Raw genomic sequence first — 25,855 nt, 5'->3', positions numbered from 1 at the left:
GGAAATATTTCCAGAGTGATAACGTTGCTGAAAAGCAACTCAATGAATCATATTCAAAATGTTCCTTTCTCCCAACGAGAGCCTTGGAAGGGTTTTAGGGTGTTCATTTTTTTTGCCTTCTCTTTGCTCTTGGGATACTCACTACGAAGCTGCTTCACAACAAAATGTTTCTAAGAGAATCCAAGCTCTTGAGAACCCCAAATTGCACGGGAAACGCTCTCCATACTCAAAGGGCTCAACCCTCCATCGTGTTTGGGACACACATCTGGGTCTGAGCTCACACTGCACACATGGCTCCATTAGGACACTCTACAGGAGAAAGCATTACCCCAACGTTCTGCTAAGTAACATCCCAACATTCTGCTAACTAACATACCCCCCCAGTCAGAAATAAAGAGGAGAGGATACATACAGCCACAATGAGGAAATCCAGCCAGCACCAGGCGTTGGTGAAGAACTTGACGAATCCATAGGCACACCATTTCAGCAACATCTCCAGGATGAAAATGTAGGTGAAGACCTTGTCTGCGTACTCCAGGATGGTCCGGATGGTTTTCCTCTGTTCTATGTAAATATCCTCAAAGGCCTGGGGAATAATCAGGTCCTGATGTCATTACACCAGATTTACTCCATGGGTCAATGCAGTAATTAATCCAGAAGCTCATTCAAACAATACTGAGATGACATTCTTTACACAGTGCAATACATCTGCTCTAGTAGTCGCATCAACTATCTCAATTTAGCACATTTCTACTTGAAATATGGGCAGAAACGAGACATCTGGGCTCAGAATCTTCATCTTAGGTTTAAACTAAAGGAACTCACTGAGAAAGACTTTTGTACAGCACCAACCACAACACGGACCTGCTGCTTTCCAATAAGAACCATCACAGTTCCCGTCTTTCACCATGTTTCCTACAAACAGTTCTCCCAAGTGGCCCCAAAGCTACATGTACATCTCTATGTTGCTTACCAGAGCCCCACTGCTCAGCAGGATCATGAAGATGATGAAAGTCTCAAACCAGTTATGCTCCACGATCAGGAAACACGTCTTCCTCAAGGTCCACCAAGACTTCCCCAGCCCTTCCTCAATATTGACCTGACAACACTTACAGCGTTGCATGCAACCTGGAAAGGGAACAATGCACAAAGAGATGTGAGCCCCAAATTTTGTTGGGTAGTAGAGGAGATACTGCAAGAACGTAACATTTTCAGCACCTGGAATTGATTTGGATGCTCATCATATGAGTTTCAGTTCAAACTCTGCGTGTTTTTGAGTTTTTGAGGATTACTTCCATCATTTCTGTATCTGGGAACCTGAATTAACTAGAATTCCTGAACAGGTTAAGCTAGTTATATTTGGTGAGAGATCCACACACCTGACAGGACAGGAATGGAGAACCTGCCCATAGAATAACCTTGAGCCATTTACAATCTCTCTTCGCCCTGGGAATACCTGTAACGGATCAGCTGCTGGAAGACATTGAGGCCAGTGACAGGGGAGGAAGAAAAAGAAAACAAACCCAGAATCAGATTCTTCTGCTTCTAAATACTCAATGCACCAATTGTACAATCAGCTTTCCCCACCTGCAATTCAGGTAGATCTTAGCAATGGCAGCTACATCCCTGAGGCCCTCACCCTGCAAATGCTTCCTGCCTACTTCAGCTGTGATGGAGAGCCCAAGAAGGCTCTCAAAAGAAGCTAAAACCCAACACCAGACCTATCCTGAAGGTAAGCTTACAGCAGATAAGGGTCCCAGTAACAGCTCAGAGGTTCCATCTAACTCAACGTACCCTCTGTGAAGCACGCATCCGGGTCCAGATACTCTTCTGGTGCCTCCACGGGGACCTCTTCCACTTCAGGCTTGATATCAATGGTGCTGCCTTCGGAGGAGCTGGTATCATCCAGTTTCTTGAACACAAAATGAAACACATCCCAACCTATAATTAGCTCCCACCAAAGCTCGTGGTGACTCAGCAAGTCATTTACTGTAGAGAAAGCTGTCTCCTCACTTGACCTCATTAAGACCATGACCCAGCTTAAATCTCATGTCAACAGGATGGACAGACACCTCTCATTCAATTGGTCCCTTTAATCACATATCTAAATGCCCTGAGTAAGCACAGAAGCATGCATGGATCTCCATAAAGCAACCAGCACAAACAAGAAGCTTCTATCTCAGGTGCAAGCCAATATCGTAACGCAAACCCAAGTCCAGTGCTGGAACTATCTAGTTCCCCCTCCTAAGATGCTTCAGACATCAATTGACAAGAGTGGATAATGAGCATTACGACATACCTCTTTGCTGCCATCAGGGTCTGTATCACTGCTGAAATCTTCTGTGTTGAGATTTTCAAAGTCTGATTCCCCGACAGCAATAGGCACCCGGACGGTCAGGTTGGGGTTGTTGATGAAGGACATGTGGTCTTCATCAATGATGTATTTCTCCACGCTGCTCCCAATCCCACTGGTCGTGCCATTGCCGTTCTTCTGATAATCAATGTCTCTGTGGATATCAGCCCCTGTGTGGTTGGCAATGCAGTTCACCTTCTTGTCGTACAGCTCGTCCAAGGGTTTGACCTCATCTGCTTCTCTCTGCTTGAAGTGAGCCTGCATGAATTCACGCACTTTCTTCTTAATCCAGGCAATGCCCTTCTTGATGCGAATCACTGAGATCTGCAGGTTGTTCATCTCCCCATCGTCATCCGTTGCTGCCAGGTTGTCTGCACTGAAGGAGCTCAGCAGCAAAGCCAGGAACAGGTTCAGCACCTGCAGGAGAAGAGGTCACACTTGGCAGAGCCTGCACATGAAGGCAAGATTTCCACCTCGGGCCCCATCTAAAGCTCAAAGGAAATGGGCCACACAGGGGCATTTTGAGGGATCACTCCCAGATTTATTTCCATGCCCACATCTACTGATAGTCCCAGGGCTCATTTTGCTTAAATCCCTTTAATGAGAAGCAAGTCCTTTCAGACAAGGCTCAAACTCTACTTGTAAGATACGCAACCGTTCACTCTGCTTCATTCTTGCTTATGTTGTCCTCCATAGACTTTTCTTCACAAAATACAAGGCTAGAGGGATACGTGCTGACCCAGTCTGAGCTCCCACATCATGACAGCCCGTGCCATTCCAACAGCCCCTTCTTGCATACAGTAACACTGCAGGATTGAACGGGCAGATTTTAGAAACCTCCAACCTCATTTTAGCACTTCAGGACCTTCCTCTCCTGGGATATGAAAAGCTTTTACCCCAGACTGCTTGGAAGCTGTTTTTGTGGGCAACTGGCTAAGCCAAAACAAAGCACAGCCTTAATATTGAACTACCAAAGCCAACAGGACTGTTCATCCACCAAAGGCCATGAAGGACCCCAATCAAACTCAAAGAGACTCCCTAAATGTGTGGTCTCCCCCCAGTCCTGTGGTCTCCCCACGCTCTACCCCACCCAGAAGGAAATGATAAAGACCATCAGTAACCATTTACTGACCACTAAATTTCCGATGACCATGACCATCATGAAGACAATCAAGCACATGGCCTGTCCTGCCACCTCCATACAATCCCACATGGTCTCAATCCATTCCCCACACAACACACGGAAGACAATAAGGAAGGAGTGGAAGAAATCGTGCATGTGCCAGCGGGGTAGCTCACACTCCGGATTGATCTTGCAGACACACTCCTTGTAGCTTTTGCCAAAGAGCTGCATGCCAACCACCGCAAAGATGAAGACGATGATGGCCAACACCAAGGTCAAGTTGCCCAAAGCACCCACTGAGTTACCGATGATTTTTATCAGCATGTTCAGAGTGGGCCAGGACTTGGCCAGTTTGAAGACTCTCAGCTACAAAAAAACAAGCCAGACAAACAGAAAAAACAATAGTTAATTTCATCTATTATAAAATCTATCATCTTTTATAAAAGGGCACAATCAGGCAGAAGTTTATAAACCAGAGCCACCAAGTGTTCTATGCAGCCATAACCTCCTGCTCTCGCTGCTGAAATCATTGGCAATAGGGAATGCTTAAATCCTCTGCCAGTTCAACCCTGTGTACTCTGCACTGTTATTCCCCCACATACTGATCTCTGTTTGCAAAGGAAAAGCTTCACACGCAGCCCAGCAAACCTGACTTGTTAAATCGCCTCAAGAGACCACAGAAAATGAAAGGTGTGTTCTAATGAGGTCAAACAACATCCGTATCAAGTACTCTGAACCAAGACACTACCAAGTCATCCCTCGCTGCAATGAGCTGCTGCTCAGATTTCATACAACATAACAGCACTGTGAAGAAAGTAGAGACCAAAGAAATGATTCAATTCCATCCACTGTCCTCCCCCAAAAGCAGGGAAAAAGGGAGTTTAGAGGGGAGTATTCCTTTTTCTTTAGGTAAGACATTCAGAAAGGACTGGAAGATGAATACCAATCGGAAAGATCGCAGCACAGAAAGCCCCTCCACGTTGGCCAGACTCAGCTCCATTAAACTGAGGGAGACGATGAATCCATCAAAGATGTTCCAGCCTTCTTGGAAATAATAGTAGGGATCCATGGCGATGAGCTTCAGGAACATTTCTGCTGTGAAAATTCCAGTGAAAACCTGGAGTGTTGGGAGAGACACAGAGAAAAGAACGGGCACAGATCCACATCTGTCCATTTTGTGGCCTTCAGCCTTCATGATGAACTTTCAATTCATTATGACAGTTCAAACACAGTCTATTCAACACCGTGTGCTTGCCCACAGTTCTCAGCTTCACTAGCACAAATCTCACTGACCTACTCAGGCATAACAGGGATTAATGGATGGATTTTTAAGTAGCATTACATTGTGTCCAGAAAGGAGCACCCAATATCTCCAAGCTGCCAAAGATTGCAGCTTCAAGTTGGACAGGGGAGGTTCAGGTTGGGTATTAGGAAACATTTCTTCTCCAAAGGAGTGGAGATGCAATGGCACAGGGCTGCCAAGGGAGTGTTGGACTCGCCATCCCTGGAGGAGCTCAAGAACCATAGAGACGTGGCACTGAGGGATGCAGTTATGGGCATGGTGGGATGGGTTGGGGTTGGTCTTGGTGACCTTAGTGGCCTTTTCCAGCCTCAGTGGTGCTATGAATATTTACCGACACCATCTTACCAGATTTCCTACGGAGAGCACGTGTTCAAACTCGGGGGTCATAGGATGATGCTCCATTGCCATGAACAGAGTGTTGAGCACAATGCAGATGGTGATGGCCAGGTCAACAAAAGGATCCATGACGATTAAGTTCACTATCTCCTTCAGCTTGATCCAGTAGGGGTGGCATTCCCAGATCAAGAACGTGTTGGCAAATTTGTACCAGCATGGGGGACATTTCCTCTGGGACTCCTCCAGCTCTGTGGTTACAAAAGGAAACAGCAGCAGAGTTCAGTCTTCCCCTCTATCACTGCTGGCTCTGCCTGGTTCTCAGCATGGCTAAAATGCTCCCAGCCTGGACACCTTTAACTTCTCTGCTTGCACAATAAGTCAACTTCCTTGCAGCAAAGTTACACTTTGCCTTCTCTTCAGCAATACCCAAAACTAAAGAAATAAACCCAGGCTGTGTGGCAATGGCTTAATACAAAGATTTAGCAAGCAGGGGAGTTGATGGCCACGGCCAATCACGCAGACCACCAGGACGAGCACTAATTGTTTTAAATGAGATAACTCAGAACAGACCGAGGTAAAATGGCTCAAATAAAAGCTGCAAATCCTAAGCTGCCTTCGGTGCCAGTTCTTAAATAACTTGAAGTTAAATGGATTCTGCGTTGAACGCAGGCATGATCTAAAAGAGGAAATGCATGACATGGTGCTGCAAAGGATTCTGAGCAGGAATAACCTGATTAAAGACAAAACACATCCACGTACAGAAACCAAACTTAACGCTGTGTCCATCATTTAAACCAACTCATTTCAAGTGCTTAGAAAGAAAACAAACCAGGAGCTTTCCCCCATCGCTCTTTGACTTTAGCAATGGTTTTATTGAAGCCATACAGCTGTTCTCACTAAAGTTCTATTTATTTTTTATGAGGAGGGAAAGGACCGCTGCTCCCTTCCTCATTGGTTCTCTGGTTGCCTAGTATTGAGTTGCCTTGGAATTTCTGAAGTTAAAAAAGAGGACCGTAGCACTGGAGCCTGTAGGCGTATGCGCAGGAGGAAAGCAGCAGAAGAGCCTTGCTCTGTTTCTAAGTATATTTAGTCTTCATACAGTTTTATTGCAGGAGACAGCAGGAATTTGAGATCACCAACCTCATATGGCTGCTGCTCACCAGTTCTTGCTGGCTCCTGTATAACAGATTTGGAAATCACATCTCTAGGCGCTGTGCACTTCAGAACTTCCATCGTGCAGAAGCCCCTTTCTCCTTTCACAGCTCTTGCACTAGAGACCTTATGGCAGCTCAAACCTTTTCTCCCCATGGCTGTCAGCAAAGGAGGGTCCCTCCAGCCCTTGGGAGACGGCAGGGCACCCATACCATTATTTTACTCCCATAACTGTGTATTCATCACTGTAAAATTACAACTCTTTGTTGTCTTCGCCTCCACATCTACGTGATTTATATTTAAAACCAAGTGAAATAAAGTCTCATAAATGCTTCTGTATTAATGTTGGCTTGGAAGAAGCAGGTGTGGGTAAAAACAATGCATTATTATCTCCATTGTGCAATATAGCTTGAAAAGACCCAGCCCTGACATGACTCTAGTATTCCTACTTTTCCTAGTCCAAGGAAGGCCAACGTTAGCAAGCAGCTATTGCCCTGGTCATGCCAGCCACCCCAAAACCATCTCACAACATCACCAGCATCACCATTCAGGGCAGACGTGTCTCCAGCCCTGCTCAGCACAAGGAAACCAGATGTGGATGGATCCTCTGCCTTCCTAAAACACACCACGAGAGGGCAATCGATCCATATGCACTCATAAAACCCAAAAGCAAACGTCCAAACCACACCTACCCTCAACCAGGGTGTTGGTCAAGCCGGTCATCACGCTGTTGGTACGATCCTTCCTTCCATAGGAGGCATTCACCTGATCCATTGAGACCAAGAGAGACCCACCAGGTTTCTTCTTAATTTCAATTTCAGTCGTACCCTGCAACATTTGTGTGCAGATTAATACAAGCTTTTCATCTTCCCTGTGTTTTACGTGCTATTAGCCTAGGAATGAATTATTAGCCTAGAATTGAATCAATTGAATGAAGGCCAGGTGGGATAGGGCTCTGGGTGACCTGACCTTGTGTCTGGTTCAGTGTTTGGTAACCCTGCCCATGGAATTGGGTTGCACTGGACATTATTTAAGGTCTCTTCCAAGCCAACCCCTTCCATGCTTCCATGATCTTTGAGGTCCCCTCCAATCTAAACCACTCCAAGCTTCTATAATCTCTGAGGTCCCTTCCAAACCATTCCATTCTAGAATTCTAGAACAGTCAGACAAGTTCCTTGTTGGTACCCCCATTTCCTCTGAAGAAAAAGAGGCCTTTTAGTGAGGGCTAAATGACCATCTCTACTTCCCTTCAAAAAGGGGAAAAGCCAAAGAGTGGGGACTGGAACCCAAAACAGACACCGGCATCTGCGGTCAGACAAACCAACATTCAACGCATTGGGGTGCCCAGACGGCTCAGAGGGCGGCATATGGGGAAGTAGAGGAGGACAACAAGGCTGCCATGCCTATACTAGCTACACATCAGCCTCCTTAAGCTGCCATCATGAGCTGCCTTATGTATTTTCACCTCAGGCAGAAGGCGCCCGCCGGGCATGCTGGAAGGTGGGCCGCCAATGAGGGACACGACGCCATTGCAATCCACCGTGCTGTTCCTCTTGATGTTACGGCGGAGGTTGGGGAAGATCCTTGAGGAACGGCTGCCCTGGCTGTAGCCGCTGTATCCGCTGTAGCTGCTCCGTCGGTCACGGCCGCGGATGGGGATGAAGAGGGAATCCCTGCGGCCTTCGCTCTCCTCCACCGTGCTGTGCTCATCATCAGCAAATTCATTCTCCGAGCCTGGGTCGCGGAATCGACCCTTGTAGCTGAAGATGCTGCTCTTGCTGTTGTGTCGGGAGAGGAAAGGGGAGCCCGGGATGCTGAGGAGAGACTGGGAGTAGGGAATGAAGGACAGTGGGGTGAGTTACATGGACGCAAAGTACCATCATGACCTTCTAATACTTGCAATGGAGAGTGATTTTTACGTGGTCTGCAAACCTGGGCCATGAGTGACCTCCTGATTCCCTAGATGTGTTAATGGGGGGGAGGGGGTAGATCCCTCTGATTTTCTAGTCAGGATGAAGCAGAGTATGATCCCGACTACAAATAAGCACAAACACTAAGGAAAGAAAAGAATACTACCTGGTTCATGATGGAAAACTTCCTTCCTATCCTGTTATCTGGCAGCCTGAAGGCTTTTCTCCTCATGCCATCCTCTGATTCTGACTTAAACACTTTCTCGTTGTCACCCTTCTCCTCTCCTTCCGACAGCTCTTTGTCCTTCCGCTTCTTCCTCCGGTTACGGCGCTCCTTGGCACTCTTAGAACTCAGTTTAGAGATCTCCGATGAGCTCCGAGACATCCTCCCACCGCCATCATCTTCCACAGCATCTTCAGAGACCGTCCCTGCTGAAGTGACCATGGCAGCAGCCTGAAGGAGAACAGGGAAATAAAACCAGAGCTTCATGATGAACAACACTCCATTTGCTGCTTTGAGAGAGAGTGCCAGAAAGCCAACTGTGGCACTGCTGCATTTCTTATTACATGTCATGAATAAAGAATTGATAATCAAAGCACTCACCTGTGCCTCCTCCTGCTGCTTTTTCAACTGTTCTAACATGGCCTTAAATTCGGCCTCTTTCTGCTCCGCCTCCTCCAACGTGGCCTGATTCTGCTCCTCGTATGCCATGGCCACCACAGCCAGAATCAGATTGACCAGGTAGAACGAGCCCACGAAGATCACCAGGACAAAGAAGATCATGTAGGTTTTTCCTGCCGCTCTTAAGGTCTGGAAGGAAAGAGAATGGCAGAGGGAAGAGGAAAGGAGATGGGGAGGCCATTTCCAGAGGGACGCGTGTGTGTGAGCCAATCCAAAGTTGCTCAGCTTGAATGCCCCGAAGAAAATTACAGTATTTTCTGAATATATTTAAGATTTCAGTGGTCCTACTGCAAAGCACAAGGAGCCTGCACGTTCAAAGCCATAAACACAGAAAGTGATGACATCTCCCTTCTGAAGGGATCATCCAATATAGGCAAAATGAAAAGGAGTTGGGTGTACAACGCAAAACTCAAAGCCTAAACTCCTTCAAAGCAATGCAAAAATGAAATCAAAGCAACCAACCAACAAAAATCTCAGCAAAGTTCCAAGGACAAACCCAAATAAAGCTCAACATCTTCTCCCCTAATTCTCATGTTGGGCAGCAAAGCGTTTACTTACTAATTGATACAAGTTCTCCCAAAAGTCCTGAGTCATAAGGCGAAACAGAGCCAGGAAAGCCCAGCTGAAAGTGTCAAAGCTCGTGTAACCGTAGTTTGGGTTCCGTCCCGCTTTCATGCACGTGTAACCTTCTGGACATTGACTGCGGAGAACAGGGAAGAGATTTCAGGGCACTGATGAAACAAAAGGGATAGGGCAAATCCATCACATGTGATAACCAATGGGAGGCAAAGGCATGTGGAAAGTTTCTCTTTCTGAGCCTCCATCCCTTATTTCTCTGATTGGACTCAGAAGGAATTAATGCCACCAGCCATCATTGTTAGGCATCCCATCCCCCAGACGTGAGACAAGAAATGCCAACTCACATTGCATCAGTGCAACAGACAGCAACTATGGCTTCGTAATTAGATTAAGGAACATGAAACGTTTATGCTTCACATTGGAAATAACACCAGAACCAACATAGCAAAGCAACAGGAGACATTCCAAAGGCTTTGTCATCATTAGCAAACATCAGCGGTAATTAGTCATTCCTCTTAATAAAGCTCAACCACTCACCCTGCATCGGAGCTGTTACCACAGAGCAAAGGATCAGGGGCACCAGGAATTATGTAAAAATTTGCTGAAGGAGATGAAAAAGAGAAAGATTACATGCCCACACATATGGAAGTAGAGGATTTAACATACTACAGCATGATAAAAACCTCAACTGGAGTGTTGTCTACCGGAGAGTTGTCCCCTACTGGTAAATCTCCAGCAACTCCAGAGCTGAGTAGAACCAAAGGAAGGAGCTGAGCCTCAGCCCAGAGTTCAATTGAAGCACTTTAATAAAGGAAATATAGAAATGGAGAAACACCCACAAAAAAAGGGGTTTTCATTGCGTAAAGTTGGGCAGACCACGTCATAACCAGGTCAGATATTCCGGGCGGCAGTATTAAGTGAAACAAGAAGGTTTCAAGGAGCGTCTCTGCAGAAATACCTACACATATTGTTGGTGTATTCCTCCCAGTCAAAGCCCCGGGAGCCATTATCCAGGAAGGTCTCATTCACGTTAATTGGCCATATTACACACTTGTTCCTCAAATTGCCCATAAATAGCTGCAGCCCAATCAGAGCAAAGACACTGAGACAAAACACCGTCAGGATCATCACATCCGACAGCTTCTTCACCGACTGGATCAGGGCACCCACAATGGTCTTCAGGCCTGCGGAGAGGAGAACGAGGCTGGAAATCACTCCTGAAGAATGCAAAGGCATTGAAAACCCAAATATATATGGTACCTTATCCTGGCTACGGGGTGGCAAAATAATGCTGCCATAAAGGGGTTGGGTTTTGGGAAGCCAACACTGTTCCTCATTAAACAAGGCTCAGTGATAAAAGCCAAGAGGACAAAACCCCATTTGTTTCCCAAACCATCTGGTCTGGAAAAGGAACCATCCATGACTCTCTGGTTGTGCTGCTGGGGCAAAATGCAGCATAAAAACCATCCAGATTGAAGCAAGGATTTGAGATGCAGGAACATTGGCCCATTAATTAGCATTTCTGACATCAAGTAGGGTCAACTGGAGTCTTTAAATGAATGGGGAAGCAGGATGGAGGGAAGGAGGAGGAAAATGATGAACTTTTCCCAGATTTTTATGTGAAATTTGAGGAGGAATTCCCCTTTTCCCCATTCCTTGGCAGTTCCTATAGTCAACCACCCACTTCACAAAGCTCAGCAGTTGCACTGAACAAACTGCCTCTGTGCACGAAGCCATTAAGAGCTTCGGGAACGCTCCTACTTAGGGCAGCAATAAAATACACCAAGAGGGAACAGCTCAAGTCAAAGTCAGCTGGAAATGCTGAAATTCAGAACAGAGAGATCTGAGAGGAGATGCTGCCCATTGCTTAAAAAAACCACTTTAAAGCCTTTCTTTTTGCCCCACAGAAGTAGCTCCTCCTCCTGTACTTTAATTCATTCTATGAAAAGGCACACACTGAAAAATTGTGTGTTCTGTACTGTGCTCCTTTTACTCAAATTTGGCCCATTTTTACATTCCCAAATCATGCCCTCTATCCATGCCTCAACACCTCTGCCCTACCCCCATCTCCCAGTGCTTTCATGCTTGTATCAATGATTCTGGCCCTAAAGGAGATGTTATTCTTCTGGAGAATTTAAAGATTCAATCAGCAGAAGAATTTTCAAGTTCAATAAATTATTTCAGTCTTATTTCAAGACTTAGTTTTGGTCAAGGAGCCAAAATATCCTGGTAATCAACGGGCTGCATGAGGACCCAACTCAGAAATAAAAGTAGGGTAGAGAGGGTAGGGTAGGGAGGAGAGTGAAATAGGGGTGAAAAATAAAGGGTCGAGGGGGGTTGTAAAAGCAGATCCCTGAATACAGTTAGGGTCTCTGTCTGAGGCCACATTCAGCATCATGCAGTAAACCTTGGACAAGAAACCACTCTATACCAACAGAGGGTTTGGATCCATACCAGGAACAGAAAGAGTCTAAATCAAGTAAAAGGGGATTTTTTTCATGGAGGAATGATTTTTTAGCAACGTCTTTTGTCTCCTTCAAAACTTTTAAGTCAATGCCAAACCCCACTCAGACACCAAGCAGGCTGTTTGCTCCCAGTTCTGGCAGACAAGTGCCCCATTACAACATCATTTGCATGCTCAACCCGTCGCCCCACTGCTCTGCTCTGCACATGCAGCCACTTCCCCAGCAGTTGTGTTTCTGTTTTGCATGGTGATCTCTCACTGCGGCCTCGAGCCTCATTTAGGGGGTGATTTGATGTGGGATGTTGTCAGGCTGATGGCACTGGAAAAATCAATTAGCAATAACCAAAGTGCTAATAATAAGCCACAATGCGTTGATGTGGTCTAAGGAGCTTTAATATGAATGCAGTATTTTGATATGGTTCCATACAGAGACTCCACCTGCATCAACTTTACCCAGTGGCATGTAATGCCTTGGTGGGGTTTCCCACTTTTATCTTATCCATAAAACACCGTGAGGATGATTCCAATTATTGATTGGAAAGCAATTAGCACTTCTCATGACAGTAAGATTACTTCCTCATTAGGCACAATGTTAAAATGCCTTTTGCTTTACAGAGTGAAGCAGAAAGGGAACCCCTTTATATTGAATATGTTCCCTCTGTTCTTGGGCTTGATCAACCTAATTCTACATCAAGTAAGCAGAAAGGTTAATTACACAAATGCTTCACATTCCTCATATATTGCCAGTCATAAAACCAAAACGGGAGCAAGGTTTGTGCTTTGGGTCCATGCTGCAGAACCACAACTGGGGCAACCCTATCCCAGAGCCTAACCCACACAACCAACCCACATTGTGAGTCCTGACCATGGATAAATGCAGTGCACCCAATGCTCAGCCAGGACTCCCTCAGCTGGGTGCAGGAAAAGTGTGGCTGCACTGAACTGAGAGCTCGGATCCCTTCATCCTTCGCTGCCATTTGATATAATGGGAAAATCCAAATTGGTTTTGAGCAGCATGGAGGGAACGATAGGAAATTGTTCTACTCCTTTCCATAGAAAGGCAAGGCGTGCTGCTGCACATACAGCAACCAGCTCATTAAAGCTGCATCGCCTTCGCTTTTAATACGATAACAAAAGCAAAATCCAGACAAAATTCATTCCAACAACGTTGCTTCTCTTCAAGCAATGCAGTCAATACCTGTGGCAGCTGATAGAACCGCAGCTGCACTCCAGGTCTGCCCAGTGCACTGCTAACAGCAATTACCAAAATACCTTTTGCTCTCTGTGTGTGCACTGCCAGACATTAAGGGAGGGAAGAACATTATTCTCGCGTTCTCTCATTCAGTGCAAGGAAAGCGGGTGCCACTTGAGACCATCATGCACAACAGCCACGTATATCTGATGGGTTTAGCAGTCTGAAATGGGGACAAAGTGATGGGCCCTTATAAATCCACAGTTCATTTTCTGCTAAGTGTATATGAGAGCGTATCCCTGAGTAAGGAAAACTCCCGTTGTCATTTAATGCATTGGGAGAATAAGATGAAGAAATAGGATAGCAAAACACAGCAAGTGGTTCCTGAGGGTGAGATGGATCAAGTAATAGCTGGGAAAAAAGATCACAGCTGCTGCAATGAATTGAGTCTTAAGCCTGACCTTAAAATGAGGGATGCTCCTGAGGAACCACCTGCACAAGGTTCTGCACGTGTCCCAAGTGCTTTCTGTATGGGGATGGGAGAGTTTCTCACTTCTGGTCATACTCTCAGTCCCTGATGCTCCATGGTCTCTTGTAGTAAAGGGCAGCGCTCATTTTTTGGCCACCCAGACAAAGGCCAGAAACATCCCTGTAAGGGACAGCCCTGCTCTTGGGGTGCCATGCAAAATGGGCAACGTTGGGAATTAGGACCTGGGGCTTCATGAAAGCTCACACAACAGTCTGGGCCACAGGGCAGCCAAGAGTAGCAGAAAGAAGCAACTCATTCCAAACCCACCCTCAACTCATTCTGGACTCTACTTTCAGACTGGCTTTCATTTTAGAGATTGGAGAGCCATACATGTACACAGGGATGGAGACGTATGGAACAGCAGGCTGCTCATCCAATGGCCCAGGAGCCTCAATTTCCAACCATACAGACTGCAAACCCATCAAAGATATCCCAGCGCCACTGGGATAAGCAATGCAGAACGAGGGGGGGGAATATCAAAGAGATACAGCAAGACCGGCCTTTAATGCTTAATGGTTCTCACCTGGAATTACAGAGATAGTTTTCAAAGCTCGGAGAACTCTGAAAGTTCTCAATGCTGAGACATTCCCCAGGTCCACAAACTCTGTGACATATCTGCAATGAGGGAGGTCACACACACACACACAAAAAAAATACACAATGACAATACACACGCCAAAAGGAGGGAAAAAAAAAGAAGAAAAAACAACCAAAAACCAAAAAATAAAACCACCACTACAGACAGTGCAATACATCACTCACAGGGGCCCTGTACCCAACAGCTAACACCAACCGCAGGACGCCTTACCTGGAATAACAGAAATAGTTTTCAAAGCTCTCAGAACCCTGAAAGTGCGCAGAGCTGAAACATTGCCTAGGTTTACAAACTCTGTTATATACCTGCAGAATTAAACCAGAGTTAATGGCACCGTTGGGGTCACCCTGCAACACAGCTGGCTGTTTGTAGGAAACAGCTCGTCAATTAAAACCCTTCAGAACCAGCGTCTAAAAGGAGAGAGAGAGCCCTAAAGGGAAAATTCAGCTTAAGGCTCTTCACATTGGGCCAGCTGCATGGAGGGACATTGAATTCTTGACTGCAGAGAGCATGAAAATGGGAAGCCAGCCCTATTGAAGAAGGGAACGTGGAATTCTTGGGCCAAGTGCATGGATGGACATTGCACTGACTACACAGGGCATGACAATGGAAGGCCAACTCTATAAAAGAAGGGAATGTAGAACTCTTGGGCCAGCTGAATGGATGGACATTGCATTCTTGACTACACAGGGCAAGAAAACATGAGGCTAACTCTACAGAAGAAGGGAAATGTAGAACCAAGGCCAGATATGCCAGGAGTCTTGGTGACATCGCATCTCTTCATTGGGTTCAGGGCGATTCGCCTTGCTTTCCTTTGAGTCTTAACAAAGCATCACCACCTTCTGCTTTGCTCGCTCCACTCTAATCCATTTGGCTTCACCTGTGAGCCACAGGTAGGTGGGATTATCCCCATTTTATAGAGGAACGCAGAGGGTAAAAGGCTTAGTGTAGGGTGACAGAGTCGGATCGTATCCCCCTCTGCTGAGCTGTCTAGTGCACCAAAAAGCAGGAAAATGGGCTTTATTCAAGATTCCTCCTGCTGCAGGAGCATTTTATATCAAGAATTTTATCTTATTTTCAATGGTTTCCAAGCCTGGACTCTCCTACAGCAAGGCAACCCCACTAGAAATAAAGGGTTATTCCATAGTTAGGTCAGCTCCAGTTTTGGCAGACTTAATATTACTGCATTGGGCCTTTTAAAGGCATCACGCTGTTACTTGTTAATTGATTAAGAAATAAAGCAAGTGACCAATTAACAGTGAACCTCATCTACTGGGAGCATGGCTCACAAAGGTTTACTGTGCACTCAGCAGATCCCTGTCCATCTTAAAGTCAAACCAAAACGGCAGCGAATTACGGGTTCTCCAACTTTGCACATGAAAGTCCAAATCTTCACAACTCCATTCAACGCACAAAATGTGTCTGCTCAGGAAAAGCTGCGGCCCAGACCTTGGAATACAACCCAACCAGGGCCAGGTAGTTCATACAATTGAAGTATTTCAACTCTGATTAAATTCAACTGCTCCCATCCCTTAAGAACTGGGCTCCTGAGCCTTCTGCATGGTCCTCCAGTCTTCATTGGCCACCATTGACTATGGGAGCCCAAACATGTACACGTGTAATACTTCAAAACGTAGAAAAGGGAGGAAAATATATATATCTTCCACCAGCAACTGCCAGCTACAGCCCCAGGTCCAGCTGCGAGTTCAGGCATCCACGTGAACTCCTCATTGTGAGCCCAATGGAAGCTGATCCAGCACAAGAGAAGAGGAGGAGGAAGGGGGAAAAAAAAATAGGCGTCTCCTTTCCTGACAGCGCATCTTCATCAGAAACCGCTCAACCTGCAACAATTCCTGCATGCAAACCCAAAGGGGAAGGGGTGGTAGAGAGCGAACGTAAAGATGCTTGGCTCTTAATCCTACACTCAACAGAACACGCTGCTGCTCTGGCACCTGAGCACATCTACACGCTAGATATTATTGCAAAATCTCGTACCAACAAAGGCAATCCTTAGAAAATTGCTTTTTTTTAAGTAAGTTTTTTTTACAGCAGCATCGCCGCTACATCCATGGAGTCGCAATTGAGATCTACGCCTCCGTGCCAGTCTTTCTATTGGGAAAAAAAAAGGTAAAAATCTAAGGATTCGCTTAAGCTTCCCTCAATTTATGCTTTTCCATCCACACCCACCCCCCTCCTGAGGTCTCACTCCATCCCATGGGCCACAAATACCTGAAATAATCTGAAAATGCCACTTACGCCATCATGATCACACTGAAATCTAGCCAGTTCCATGGGTCTCGTAGGAAAGTAAAGCCATCTATACAGAAACCTCTGGCAATAATTTTCACAAGTGATTCAAACGTATAAATACCAGTGAATGTATACCTGTTAAATGGAACAAAGAGAGCTGTGCTGAGTTTGCAGGAAGGTAATGCTAGGCATGCAAACAGGTGAATTACAATGACTTCTGTCTAAACAAAGCAGATAGAAAGGCAACTTGCATTTGAGCTAACCGAAATACAAAGAAAAACAAGGTTCTGAAGAGAAGAAAAGCAACATTCTGTATAAGAATAGAAGAAATATTACTTACTCCACATTCTTCGACCATTCAGGTGGGTTACTAAAAGTCATGAATACACAGTTGGTCAAAATAGTGCACATAATGATCATGCTAAATACTGTGGAACAAAGTCAAGGATCAATGGCACACTGGGGTGGCTCTTCACATCAGCTCCCAAAGACCTCTGCATAACAACACAGCCCAACAGTTCCCATTCTATTCCCCATGTGCTACACCAACCAGCTTCCTGCAGTCGTGGGAGATAAGAACAGGGGAATATATACAAATAGTGCCCTTGTGTCTCTTTGTTCTCTGCTTTCTGGTATGTCTTTGCAATGCAAAGTTCACATGCCTTCATAAAAACACATTCCCAAATAATTCTGTGTATTCAGGGTCATCAAAAACTACAACCTGCTGATACATCCCCCCTGATGGGAGGAAAACTCTTGAGTAGCACAGAACCCAAGATGCCATTCCCAGCCTCACTCCATAGCGGAGATTGAAGCAACCAGAGATGGAAAACCCTTTTCTTCTTGTGATGTGCGAGTTCAGTAAGGAGAAACCCCTAATGCAACTAATGAAGGTGCTTCCATAGATGTGCTTTAGTGTCACCTTCTGAGAATAAACCACCAGACACGACATTGCATCCCATCCAGTGCCTCCTCTCCTAATAGTGCACCCAGGTGAAGTTTCAGAGCAGTTGGAGCCCAGCAGCAGAATATCTTGGAAGTGCCTTCCCGTTAGAAGGAGGTTTAAGAGTTGCCAAAGGAGCAGGAAATTAGCTGGTGTCTAATTGCATGTAAAGTGCCTTTGGCTCCTTCTCCAAATATTAATTCTGTTTAACCATTCCAGCAGCTAGTTAAAGCTCAACTGCTCTTCACTGTGGAGTGCAATCTTACAGCTGTCTGTTCCAATGCTTAGGATTGTAGAGTCATTAAGGTTGGAAAAGAGCTCTAAGATCAAGTCCAACCCAAACCCACCCCCAGAATGCCCACTTATAGAGTCATCGACATCAGAAAAGACCTCGAGGACCATCCAGTCCAATGGTCAACCCATGGCCATGTACTGATGGCGGAGTGGACACACAAAGGCACAATTTAGCAAGGAATACATAAATTAAACATTTACTTGATTGGATTTGACTAAAGGGCCATGCTTCTTCATTCAAAACAAACCCAGCTCCATTAGAACTGCAGTTAATAAATCATGATTGAATTGAGCAAGAAGACAACAGGACAGGCAAGAGATCTTTCAACCAATAAAGACTAAAATACCGCAGTAGTAAAAAGGATATGAATGTATCAAAATTTTAATAGCTATTCTTCTAAACAGATTAAAAGGACTTAAAATGTACAAGGCAGGTGTGGCACTAAATCGGAAGAGTGTTTTCCCTCTGTTTAGTACTACAAAGGTCTGCAGAGAAAAGAAAGAAAGAGAGGAAGAAAGAAAGAAAGAGAGAAAGAGTTAATGCATGAAAATCAAAGCAGGAGCAGCACAAAGAAAAGACCAACAACTTTTATTGTAAAGAAAATCCTGTGTTTTCTGCGTTTTTAAATGATAACCTCCTGTAAGAAGTTCCCATTAGGGTGAAATATACCCACCAGCACATCATGAATTATCCTACTCCAAAACATTCGTTTTGCTAGACGCTACAGACAGCAGAAGCAACATCTCCCATCCAGGAGCACACATCTCCATCCCACAGGGCAGAAGCATTGTCCCTATCCGATACAGAAGAACCAAGGCCCGAGGCACACAAGGATCACAAAATTCTTTGCACAACGTGAACCCAGCCCTCAAGCCACAGCCCTGTGCATGAGCCCATCCTTATGGGGCAGCACTTGGGGTTGTGCCTCCTTCCCACACCTTGCTAACCACTATCAAACCTTACCTGCCAGGAGAGCACAAGCCTCAGTCACCACCACATGCTCCTACTGCTATTAATTAGTGACCATTAGTGAAAATTAGTGAATCTGGGCTCCCAAAGCCCTGCAGAGGGGAACCCATGGGGGCTCTCTGCCCACGCAGCCATTGAGCTCCCCCAGGAGCAACACTCTTCAGAGATTTGTCATCTCCCTCCTTGTAAGGGAAACGAGACGTTTCAGCTCATTTGGGTAAATTAGGCCATTGAGCGGTGAATTATTTGAGAAGGAAATGAAAATCAGATTGTGGTTCCGTGCTAAGTGAGAAGTATTAGTTAGCACAACCGCTAATGCATCTCCCAACAAAGAGTGCTTTAAAGACAACTCGAGAGAGCTCTTAAATTGCAGCATGAAGAATTAATGAACAGATTACCTTGACACATAAGAATATTACAGAAGGCCAGAAGCTTTCCAAAGCTGCTGATTACAGGGCGCTCAAGGGCCTCTCAGTTTTAAGACCCAGCTCTCTCTCCTTTCCCAGCATAGCAAACTCATCACAGCTCACCCAACACTCAAATCTCTTCTCATCCCCAAATTCAGAGGGGAACATCCACCCCATGCTCACATGCCCCACTTGTCGCCCTAGCACAACAGTAACTCCCAACACTGCTAGCTTTTAAAGGAACCAAATCTCCAGTGTGACTGCGGATAAAGACATAAAAACCTAAAAACCACCATGCAATGGTTGTGTGAGATGGGCAAGTTCCATTCTGCCTCTGTTCTGCATGGGGGAATCAGCGTGCAGCAGCACTCCAACCTGCAAGCCCAAAGCAAATCCACTCCTCACCTGGAGACCGACGCACGCGGCACCGCGGATGTGAGCCCAGCCAAGACTCAGCGCTGAGCTAGAAAAGCAAGCCAGACTCAACGGGAAGCAAACGCAAACGGCTCCGTGCTGAGGGTCACACACGTTTGCAAGAGCCATTTCCATGAGGAATGAGCCAGAAATTTGGCACACCCTGTTGGTAACACAAGCTGTCCAGTGATCAGCGACTGCCCACCACACATGAGCTCTGCATTCTGCTTGCCAGCTCGGTCCACCTCCTGTTGCATGACCTTCCATGAGGCCGATCCGTGTTTTCTCTTCCATGCTCTGTCCAAATTTCTCTCTTTCTGCTGTAATGCTCATTGGACTTTACTGCTTTCTATAAAGCTCATTATAACTCGGCCTGGCCTTTCAGTAGCTCGGTGCATTCTAGTCTGCTCATCGATTCCGGTGGTTCCAAGATCTCCCAGGTGTATCTTATAAAATCCTGGGTAAATCTCCACTTGGCCTTCTAAATAGAAAGATGGGCACAAAAGCCAAAAAGCATTTGGCAATTTAAAACCTTCTCTTCGTTCTCCTGTACGCTGCTGACATATTAAAAGTCAATTTCAAAATGGCTGCACACTCTTAAAACGTTCACTGGTTCAGGTCCAAGAACATCCTTAAGCTCTTTTAAGATCTGCTGAGGCAAAGCATAAGACTCAAGAGAAAGGCAATACCTGGAAAAAGGCATTTTGCAGTCTTCTTTTAAGAGACAACTGGCTGAACTTCCAAAAGTCTCTGATGCTAAAGAGTTGTAGAAAGATTCTGCTCGTTTTAGCTTTCTTAAGATTGGCTGGAAATCTCATTGGTTGGACATCAAACTGGTTGGACGTGATGGTTATAAATGCAATTTGTTGGATATCCAACTGGTTGAACACATTGGTTTCCTTAACACTGGCTCTAAAAATAGTTCATGTATGAAAGAAGTAATATCACAAAAGTCAAGTTTTCTCTACAATTATTTGCAAAACAGTGCATGAAAGAAGCCATGCTGGAGGGTACGACGGAAGTGATCAAGTGATGGCAAAAAGAACTCCAGATATACAAAGGTTTGGGCTGATCCTGCTTCATGCTGGTTTTTACATTAAGCACTTCTGTAATGGCTGAAAAGTGAGGAGGAGTGGGCAGAAGTCTAAAGAAGAAAACAGCTTTATGAACAGCATAGGAACATATGGAACCACATTCCTACAGTGGTAACATGACGACTGCCTTACTCCCAACGAGAAGCAAAAGAGAGCAGAGACATTCTGAAAGCAATCTGAGCAAGTTCCTCTGACACAACTACTTCCAAGATGGATTTACAGGGATCTCCAGCACCCTGAATGCTGCAAGAATATTATATATATATATATGGACATATATATGCACAAAAGAACAGAAAAATATTTTACATGCATATTAAATCTGCTTTTGGCTCATCAAGTTGTACTTTCTGATAGAGAAAACATTTTTCCACCCCTACAAAAAGCTGGAAAAATTACTCTTCAATAGTAAAGCTATTCATAGATTGGAGAAAATAATTGCCACGTTCTGCTCATTTTAACCTTATTTGAAGCCCAAAATAGGAAGAAAACGTGGCATCTTTCTGAGATTTATCAAATAAAACATTTCCAAAAAGATGCATTTAAGACAATAAGCAGCTTTCAACGTGTAATATCTGGAGATGTAGAAATTTAAGAGCACCACAATCTGTCTACATAAGAAAACTCGTTCCATCTCAGAAGCAGAAGGGATGCTGCTGCCTTCCACCCATCCATCGCAGCCAAGATTCTCTCACCTCCCATTCCTGCCTGCTCCTTTTAAGCCTACTGAAGAGATGGAGTGGAGAAAAACACTGCTAGGTACCAAGTCCTGGAGAAGGCTTTTGGAAATGAAATTAAAAGGCTGATTTTTGAGATGGTCCCAACCTTTCGCTTCTTCCCTCTTGTTCCTTCCTTGAGTTGCTCATGAAGCTCAGTAACGGCATCCCTTCACAGGGTCATAGAGAAGTCCTAAGTGGAGGCTCTTGAAGCACGTGCTACACAATTGCTTCTCCTATGCTTCCTGCTCACATCCCTGTAATTTTCCCAGTCCACACCCTCAAGGTGACATTCTGGGCTGGAGGGCCCATTTCCAAACCATGCATGTGACTTGATGAAGTTGCAAGTCACTCCATTGGCACGTACCCGCGAGCAGGATCCTCAGGTGTCTATCTGCAAGATATAGGTGACCTCTGACAATCCCACTCTAGTGGGAAAACAGTTCTCTACAAACCCAAGGTCGATTTCTCCACTGAAACCAACCCAACCACTTGTAGAATAAGTAGGGACCTTCTACTGCCTTCTAAATGGAATGACTGGAGACGCATCTGAACCCTTCACCTTGCTCTGTAGCCATTAGGAAGGAGATTCACTGAGCAAAATGGATGGGAATTACTGAGGGAGAAAGGCCACAGTCTGGCCAAAGCCACATTCTGTGGAAAGAAAGAGGCAGGGAGTTGTTTGGAAGGAATGACAGCCCAAGCTGTAAATTGAAGAGAAAGAGAGGCCTAAAAAAACGGGAAAACGTAAAAAATGAGAAATAAGTTTGCAGAAATAAAAGAGGACAACAATCCTTACCTCCTGCATAAGCAAGCACTGAAGGATGTTCAGCTTTACGGTACACCCCGAACTGGGGAATCTCCCATTTCTCCCCATTCTGCCCAGTGGCTCAAGAGCACAAGGCAGACAATGCAATTAAGTGACAAATTCTTCCCACTGCAGGAGACCACAGATATTTTTACAAATGCCTTCCATTCAAGGGCACCCAAACCCCTCACAAGAAACACCCAAGACTTGCTAAGGCAGAAGGTGTTTGAACTGAGCAGGCAATAGGAAAATGCACAAAATCCGCCTTGGCGCTCCACAGCAATCAGCTGGTTTGCTTCCAGCGCCATGGATGTTCATGTTGGTGTGCTGTCTGAATTTTGTTTCTGCGTTCAAACAAGGAAGTTCCTGTGTGAGTTTTTGCTTTTTAACTGGAATTTTTCCGACGTCTGCACCAGATATCATGGGCAAGTCATGCTTCTACCACGTGCTTCATGCCAGGAATTGGAAAATGACCATTATTTGTCAACACAAAGGAGCATGGAAGAATTTCTCTCTGGCAGTTACATTAAGACAAAGAGGAGCTACCTCAGCTCCATGAACAGGTACCTGTGAGCAGATGGATTCTCCTGATCCTACCAAGTGTCATTGCTCCCACTTTGCAAAGCAAAGAAACTGAGTAGAGGAAAACAAAGCAGCTCAGACAAAACCAGCTTACCAGTTAAAAATGCAGCTTTGGTTTCTGTAGATAAACCAAGATTGCTGTATCCTACTGCAAGGAAAAGTAACCAGCTGATTCGTTCCTATGCATGTACATCTTGCTTTAAAAGAAAAGACCTGTGATGCAAAGCCTTCTGGCAAATGCTAGAGAGGAGGGGAAAAAAAATCTCTTGGAAAACTTCCCATGATTCAGGCAGATTCGCAATTCCTGATGATTCAGAGAAGGGCCTTTTTTAATGGCCTTAAAAAATTCCTTGTGGGAAGTCACCGACTATTTGAAGCAGCAAAGAAGGAACACGTACCTAAGTTCTTGCCATCCTGAAGCGGATGCAAAAGAAAGCAAGCCAGCAAAATGTTAATCTGGTGTTTGCAGGGCGAGCGAGGCTCTTTTTTGCAGAGCAGCAAGGAGGAGGTGGGTTTGCTCCATCCTCCAGAACCTTCTCTCCATCTGCAGCTGAAGAAACCTTGTGAGCATCTCCATGCAGAAAGGCACGGTTCTTCTGGAGGCACGGCTGACGTCTCTGGAGTTGGGAATGTGCCTCAGTTAACCTAAAACTGGGAGGTTTATCAAGAGTGCTGAGTTTGGATGCAAATATGATGAGCAAGAAAGCACGTTTGGCCAATGGCGCTCAACCCATCTCCTATTCCTGGTGGAACCAAAGACAACCAAGCCTTCACCCAACGCTCCAGGCGTTACTTCCTACCCATTGAGCGCTATTTTCCTGTTCTAGCTGGAAGGAACACTGCCTGATCCTCCAACGCACATCTACAAACCACTCCATGCTGGATTTATGGTGACATTTCCCAGTGCCCAACGTGGCGGGGTGCAAGTGGCCATCCACAGCCAGAGATCCTGGGAACCACTCTTAGCTCCATGTGTTTCACAGCCTGCCCACACCGAAACCAGGCAACAACAGATTTGTTTAATAAGGAGAAAATATTTGCTTAATAAAGAGAAAATATTTCTGAGGGATAGCATAAGCTTCCTTCCTACCAACAACACCAGTTGTCAATACAGCTCCTTAAGTCAAACATCCATCTAAACACCAATAGAATTCATTTTCAACTTACACAAACCAGCCTGTCTTGGTACATGTTCTATTAGCACTGTTAACAAAGCAAATAAGCGCTAGAGTGCAAACCTAGAGGAGAATTAATTATTATAAACTTCAGTGGCCAAACTCAGTTGACTTCATGTTAGGGCAAGAAGCATCTGCTCCAACACAAAACCATTAAATATTTTGCTGCCCTTGCCAGCTTACTGATTTTACACAACATGACCCCATCAAAGTCATCACACATTCAGCTGTCACACACACAAGCCCATCTTTCTCATTATTATCTCATCAGCTTAATCAAACTAAATCTCTATCAAAGAAAGCAATGCAATTAAAGAGCAGAAACTCAGCTTTAAGTCCCCCAACCTTCCCTCTTCCTTACTTCACCAGATTCCTCCCCTCTGTTTCCAGCAGCATTTGCTTACTCACCACTTCCCTCAATGACACCACTTCATTTCTTAACACATTTCAGCACCAACAAATGCCACATCACCTCAATTCCACAGACAATAAAAAATAAATAAATAAAATTCTGAGAACGAAAGCAATTTAAACATGTTATCTCGCTTCTTTTTTTCCCCCTTTTTTTGGTTACAAATTGATATCCCACAGTTTCATTATGATCAACTTCAAAAAGATTTCCATGCAGGTAAAGAAACACATGCTTAAAACCTCCCCTATTCCCCCAAGTTAGATTCTTCTCATTGCCCTCATGGTTAAAACTGGCACATTAGCACAATTTATTTCAGCTTCCAAACCTCGTTCTGCTGTTTCTATCCAAGCAGGTGCTTAGAGACCAACCAGATCATCTCTATCTTAGATGGACCCAATGAGTGCTCCAAGGGGCATGAAGCACAAGGGAAATATTGTTAGCATTCAAGAAAAGAAAACGACAGATAACAATAACAAAAAAAGCCCCATCCAAAGACTCCATTCTTTGTCTTCTATTTAAACCATACCCAAACCTGCAACCTCCTATGAGAAAGGCGGTTTAGTGACTTCTTTCTTGCAGACTCACTTTCTGGGTCATATAATAAGGGTCAAAGTCCTCCAGTGGTACAGCAACCAGGCCTTTAGGGATGTCCCCATAGATGAAAGGCAAATTCTTCCCCGCCTCAAGGTCACTGTTTGGTTTTGGTTTGCTGTCTTCATCGTCGTCGCGATGGCTGCTGTCTTGCTTTGGACGCTTCTTCTTCTTTTCTTCTGCAATGCGTTTCTCAATGTTAGCCAGAGACTCCGGAGTGAAAGGTTTAAAACTATCAGGGCCTGGTGGTGCGAGCAGCCGTGCTGCCATCTTTTCATCCTGCAGCAGCTTCTTTAGTGATGTTGCAGCCCGGACAGGTCAGCTCTGCATGGGACAAAGAGAATAGGCAGAACAGTCAGCGTTGGCAAAAGCAGGACAACAAACACCACGCACCCAAAGGTCTGCAGGCATTCAGCAAGCACCGCTGGGTTTCCAACCCCATGCAACCTACAAGGCACTGTCAGGGCTGGGACTGTTGCTTTCTACTCATTACTAGCCAGTGCTCTCTTGCAAACAGATTATTAGACACAAAAACCAACTCGGCTCTGTTCTAGGGTCTGGATGAGGTGCTTCACCATGTTGGAAGGGGACAGATATTATCACCTTCCTGCTAACCAGGCTGAAGGCAAAGCACTGCTCCCAGCACACAGAGGAGTACCTTGGGCTTAGGCCTCTCTGAGAGCCCAGCAGCCAACAAGCAGAGAACTGAGGCTCTCTCAAACCAAACAACTCTATGGCTTTGACCAAAATGATCCTTCCTGCCCCATCTCAAGTTATTACAGCTTAGGAGAGGTTTTCTGGAAGATTTCCTTCCTGCAGTTATTGGGATTGATGACCCAGGGAGCTCCCATCATGCAGCTCCGGGACCTTGGATGGGACTCATATGGAAAATTTATCTTACGAATCTATTTGCATATAACTTTTCAGGTTTTCTATTGATTTCAGGCCTAAGAATGAAATAAAGGCCTTCATCAAGTACAA

At 45.2% G+C, this 25,855-nt stretch overlaps 1 protein-coding gene across 13 annotated transcripts in view; it reads right to left on the bottom strand.

Moving 5' to 3' along the window:
• SCN8A (sodium voltage-gated channel alpha subunit 8) overlaps positions 1–25,855 on the bottom strand; it is a 57,274-nt gene that overhangs the window by 12,650 nt on the left and 18,769 nt on the right. For 5 of the 13 annotated variants that reach the window (XR_014941368.1, XM_085534108.1, XM_085534106.1 and 2 more), the window contains exons 2-20: positions 24,869–25,198; positions 18,074–18,191; positions 16,809–16,899; positions 16,475–16,603; positions 14,432–14,523; positions 10,401–10,622; positions 9,976–10,039; positions 9,418–9,559; positions 8,782–8,988; positions 8,344–8,631; positions 7,733–8,092; positions 6,960–7,095; positions 5,125–5,363; positions 4,420–4,593; positions 3,486–3,842; positions 2,300–2,770; positions 1,795–1,912; positions 974–1,128; positions 413–586 (exon numbers count right to left, since the gene is read on the bottom strand). Coding sequence is in view for 11 of the 13 variants with exons in the window: in XM_085534108.1 (XP_085390234.1) it covers positions 413–586; positions 974–1,128; positions 1,795–1,912; positions 2,300–2,770; positions 3,486–3,842; positions 4,420–4,593; positions 5,125–5,363; positions 6,960–7,095; positions 7,733–8,092; positions 8,344–8,631; positions 8,782–8,988; positions 9,418–9,559; positions 9,976–10,039; positions 10,401–10,622; positions 14,432–14,523; positions 16,475–16,603; positions 16,809–16,899; positions 18,074–18,191; positions 24,869–25,144 (3,813 nt within the window). In the remaining 2 variants the exon portion in view is untranslated. Of the gene's footprint in view, positions 1–412; positions 587–973; positions 1,129–1,794; positions 1,913–2,299; positions 2,771–3,485; positions 3,843–4,419; positions 4,594–5,124; positions 5,364–6,959; positions 7,096–7,732; positions 8,093–8,343; positions 8,632–8,781; positions 8,989–9,417; positions 9,560–9,975; positions 10,040–10,400; positions 10,623–14,146; positions 14,239–14,431; positions 14,524–16,474; positions 16,604–16,808; positions 16,900–18,073; positions 18,192–24,868; positions 25,199–25,855 lie in introns of those variants that run through there. The other 8 variants (XR_014941369.1, XM_085534114.1, XM_085534105.1 and 5 more) reach the window with 7 other exon arrangements.

Source organism: Coturnix japonica, unplaced genomic scaffold (genome assembly GCF_054131305.1).
Source record: "Coturnix japonica strain WE unplaced genomic scaffold, WE-NBRP24 Scf075, whole genome shotgun sequence".
Classification (NCBI taxonomy): Eukaryota; Metazoa; Chordata; class Aves; order Galliformes; family Phasianidae; genus Coturnix; species Coturnix japonica.
The sequence above is the reverse complement of the archived record's forward strand: the minus strand, read 5'-3'. Positions and strand labels throughout refer to the sequence as shown.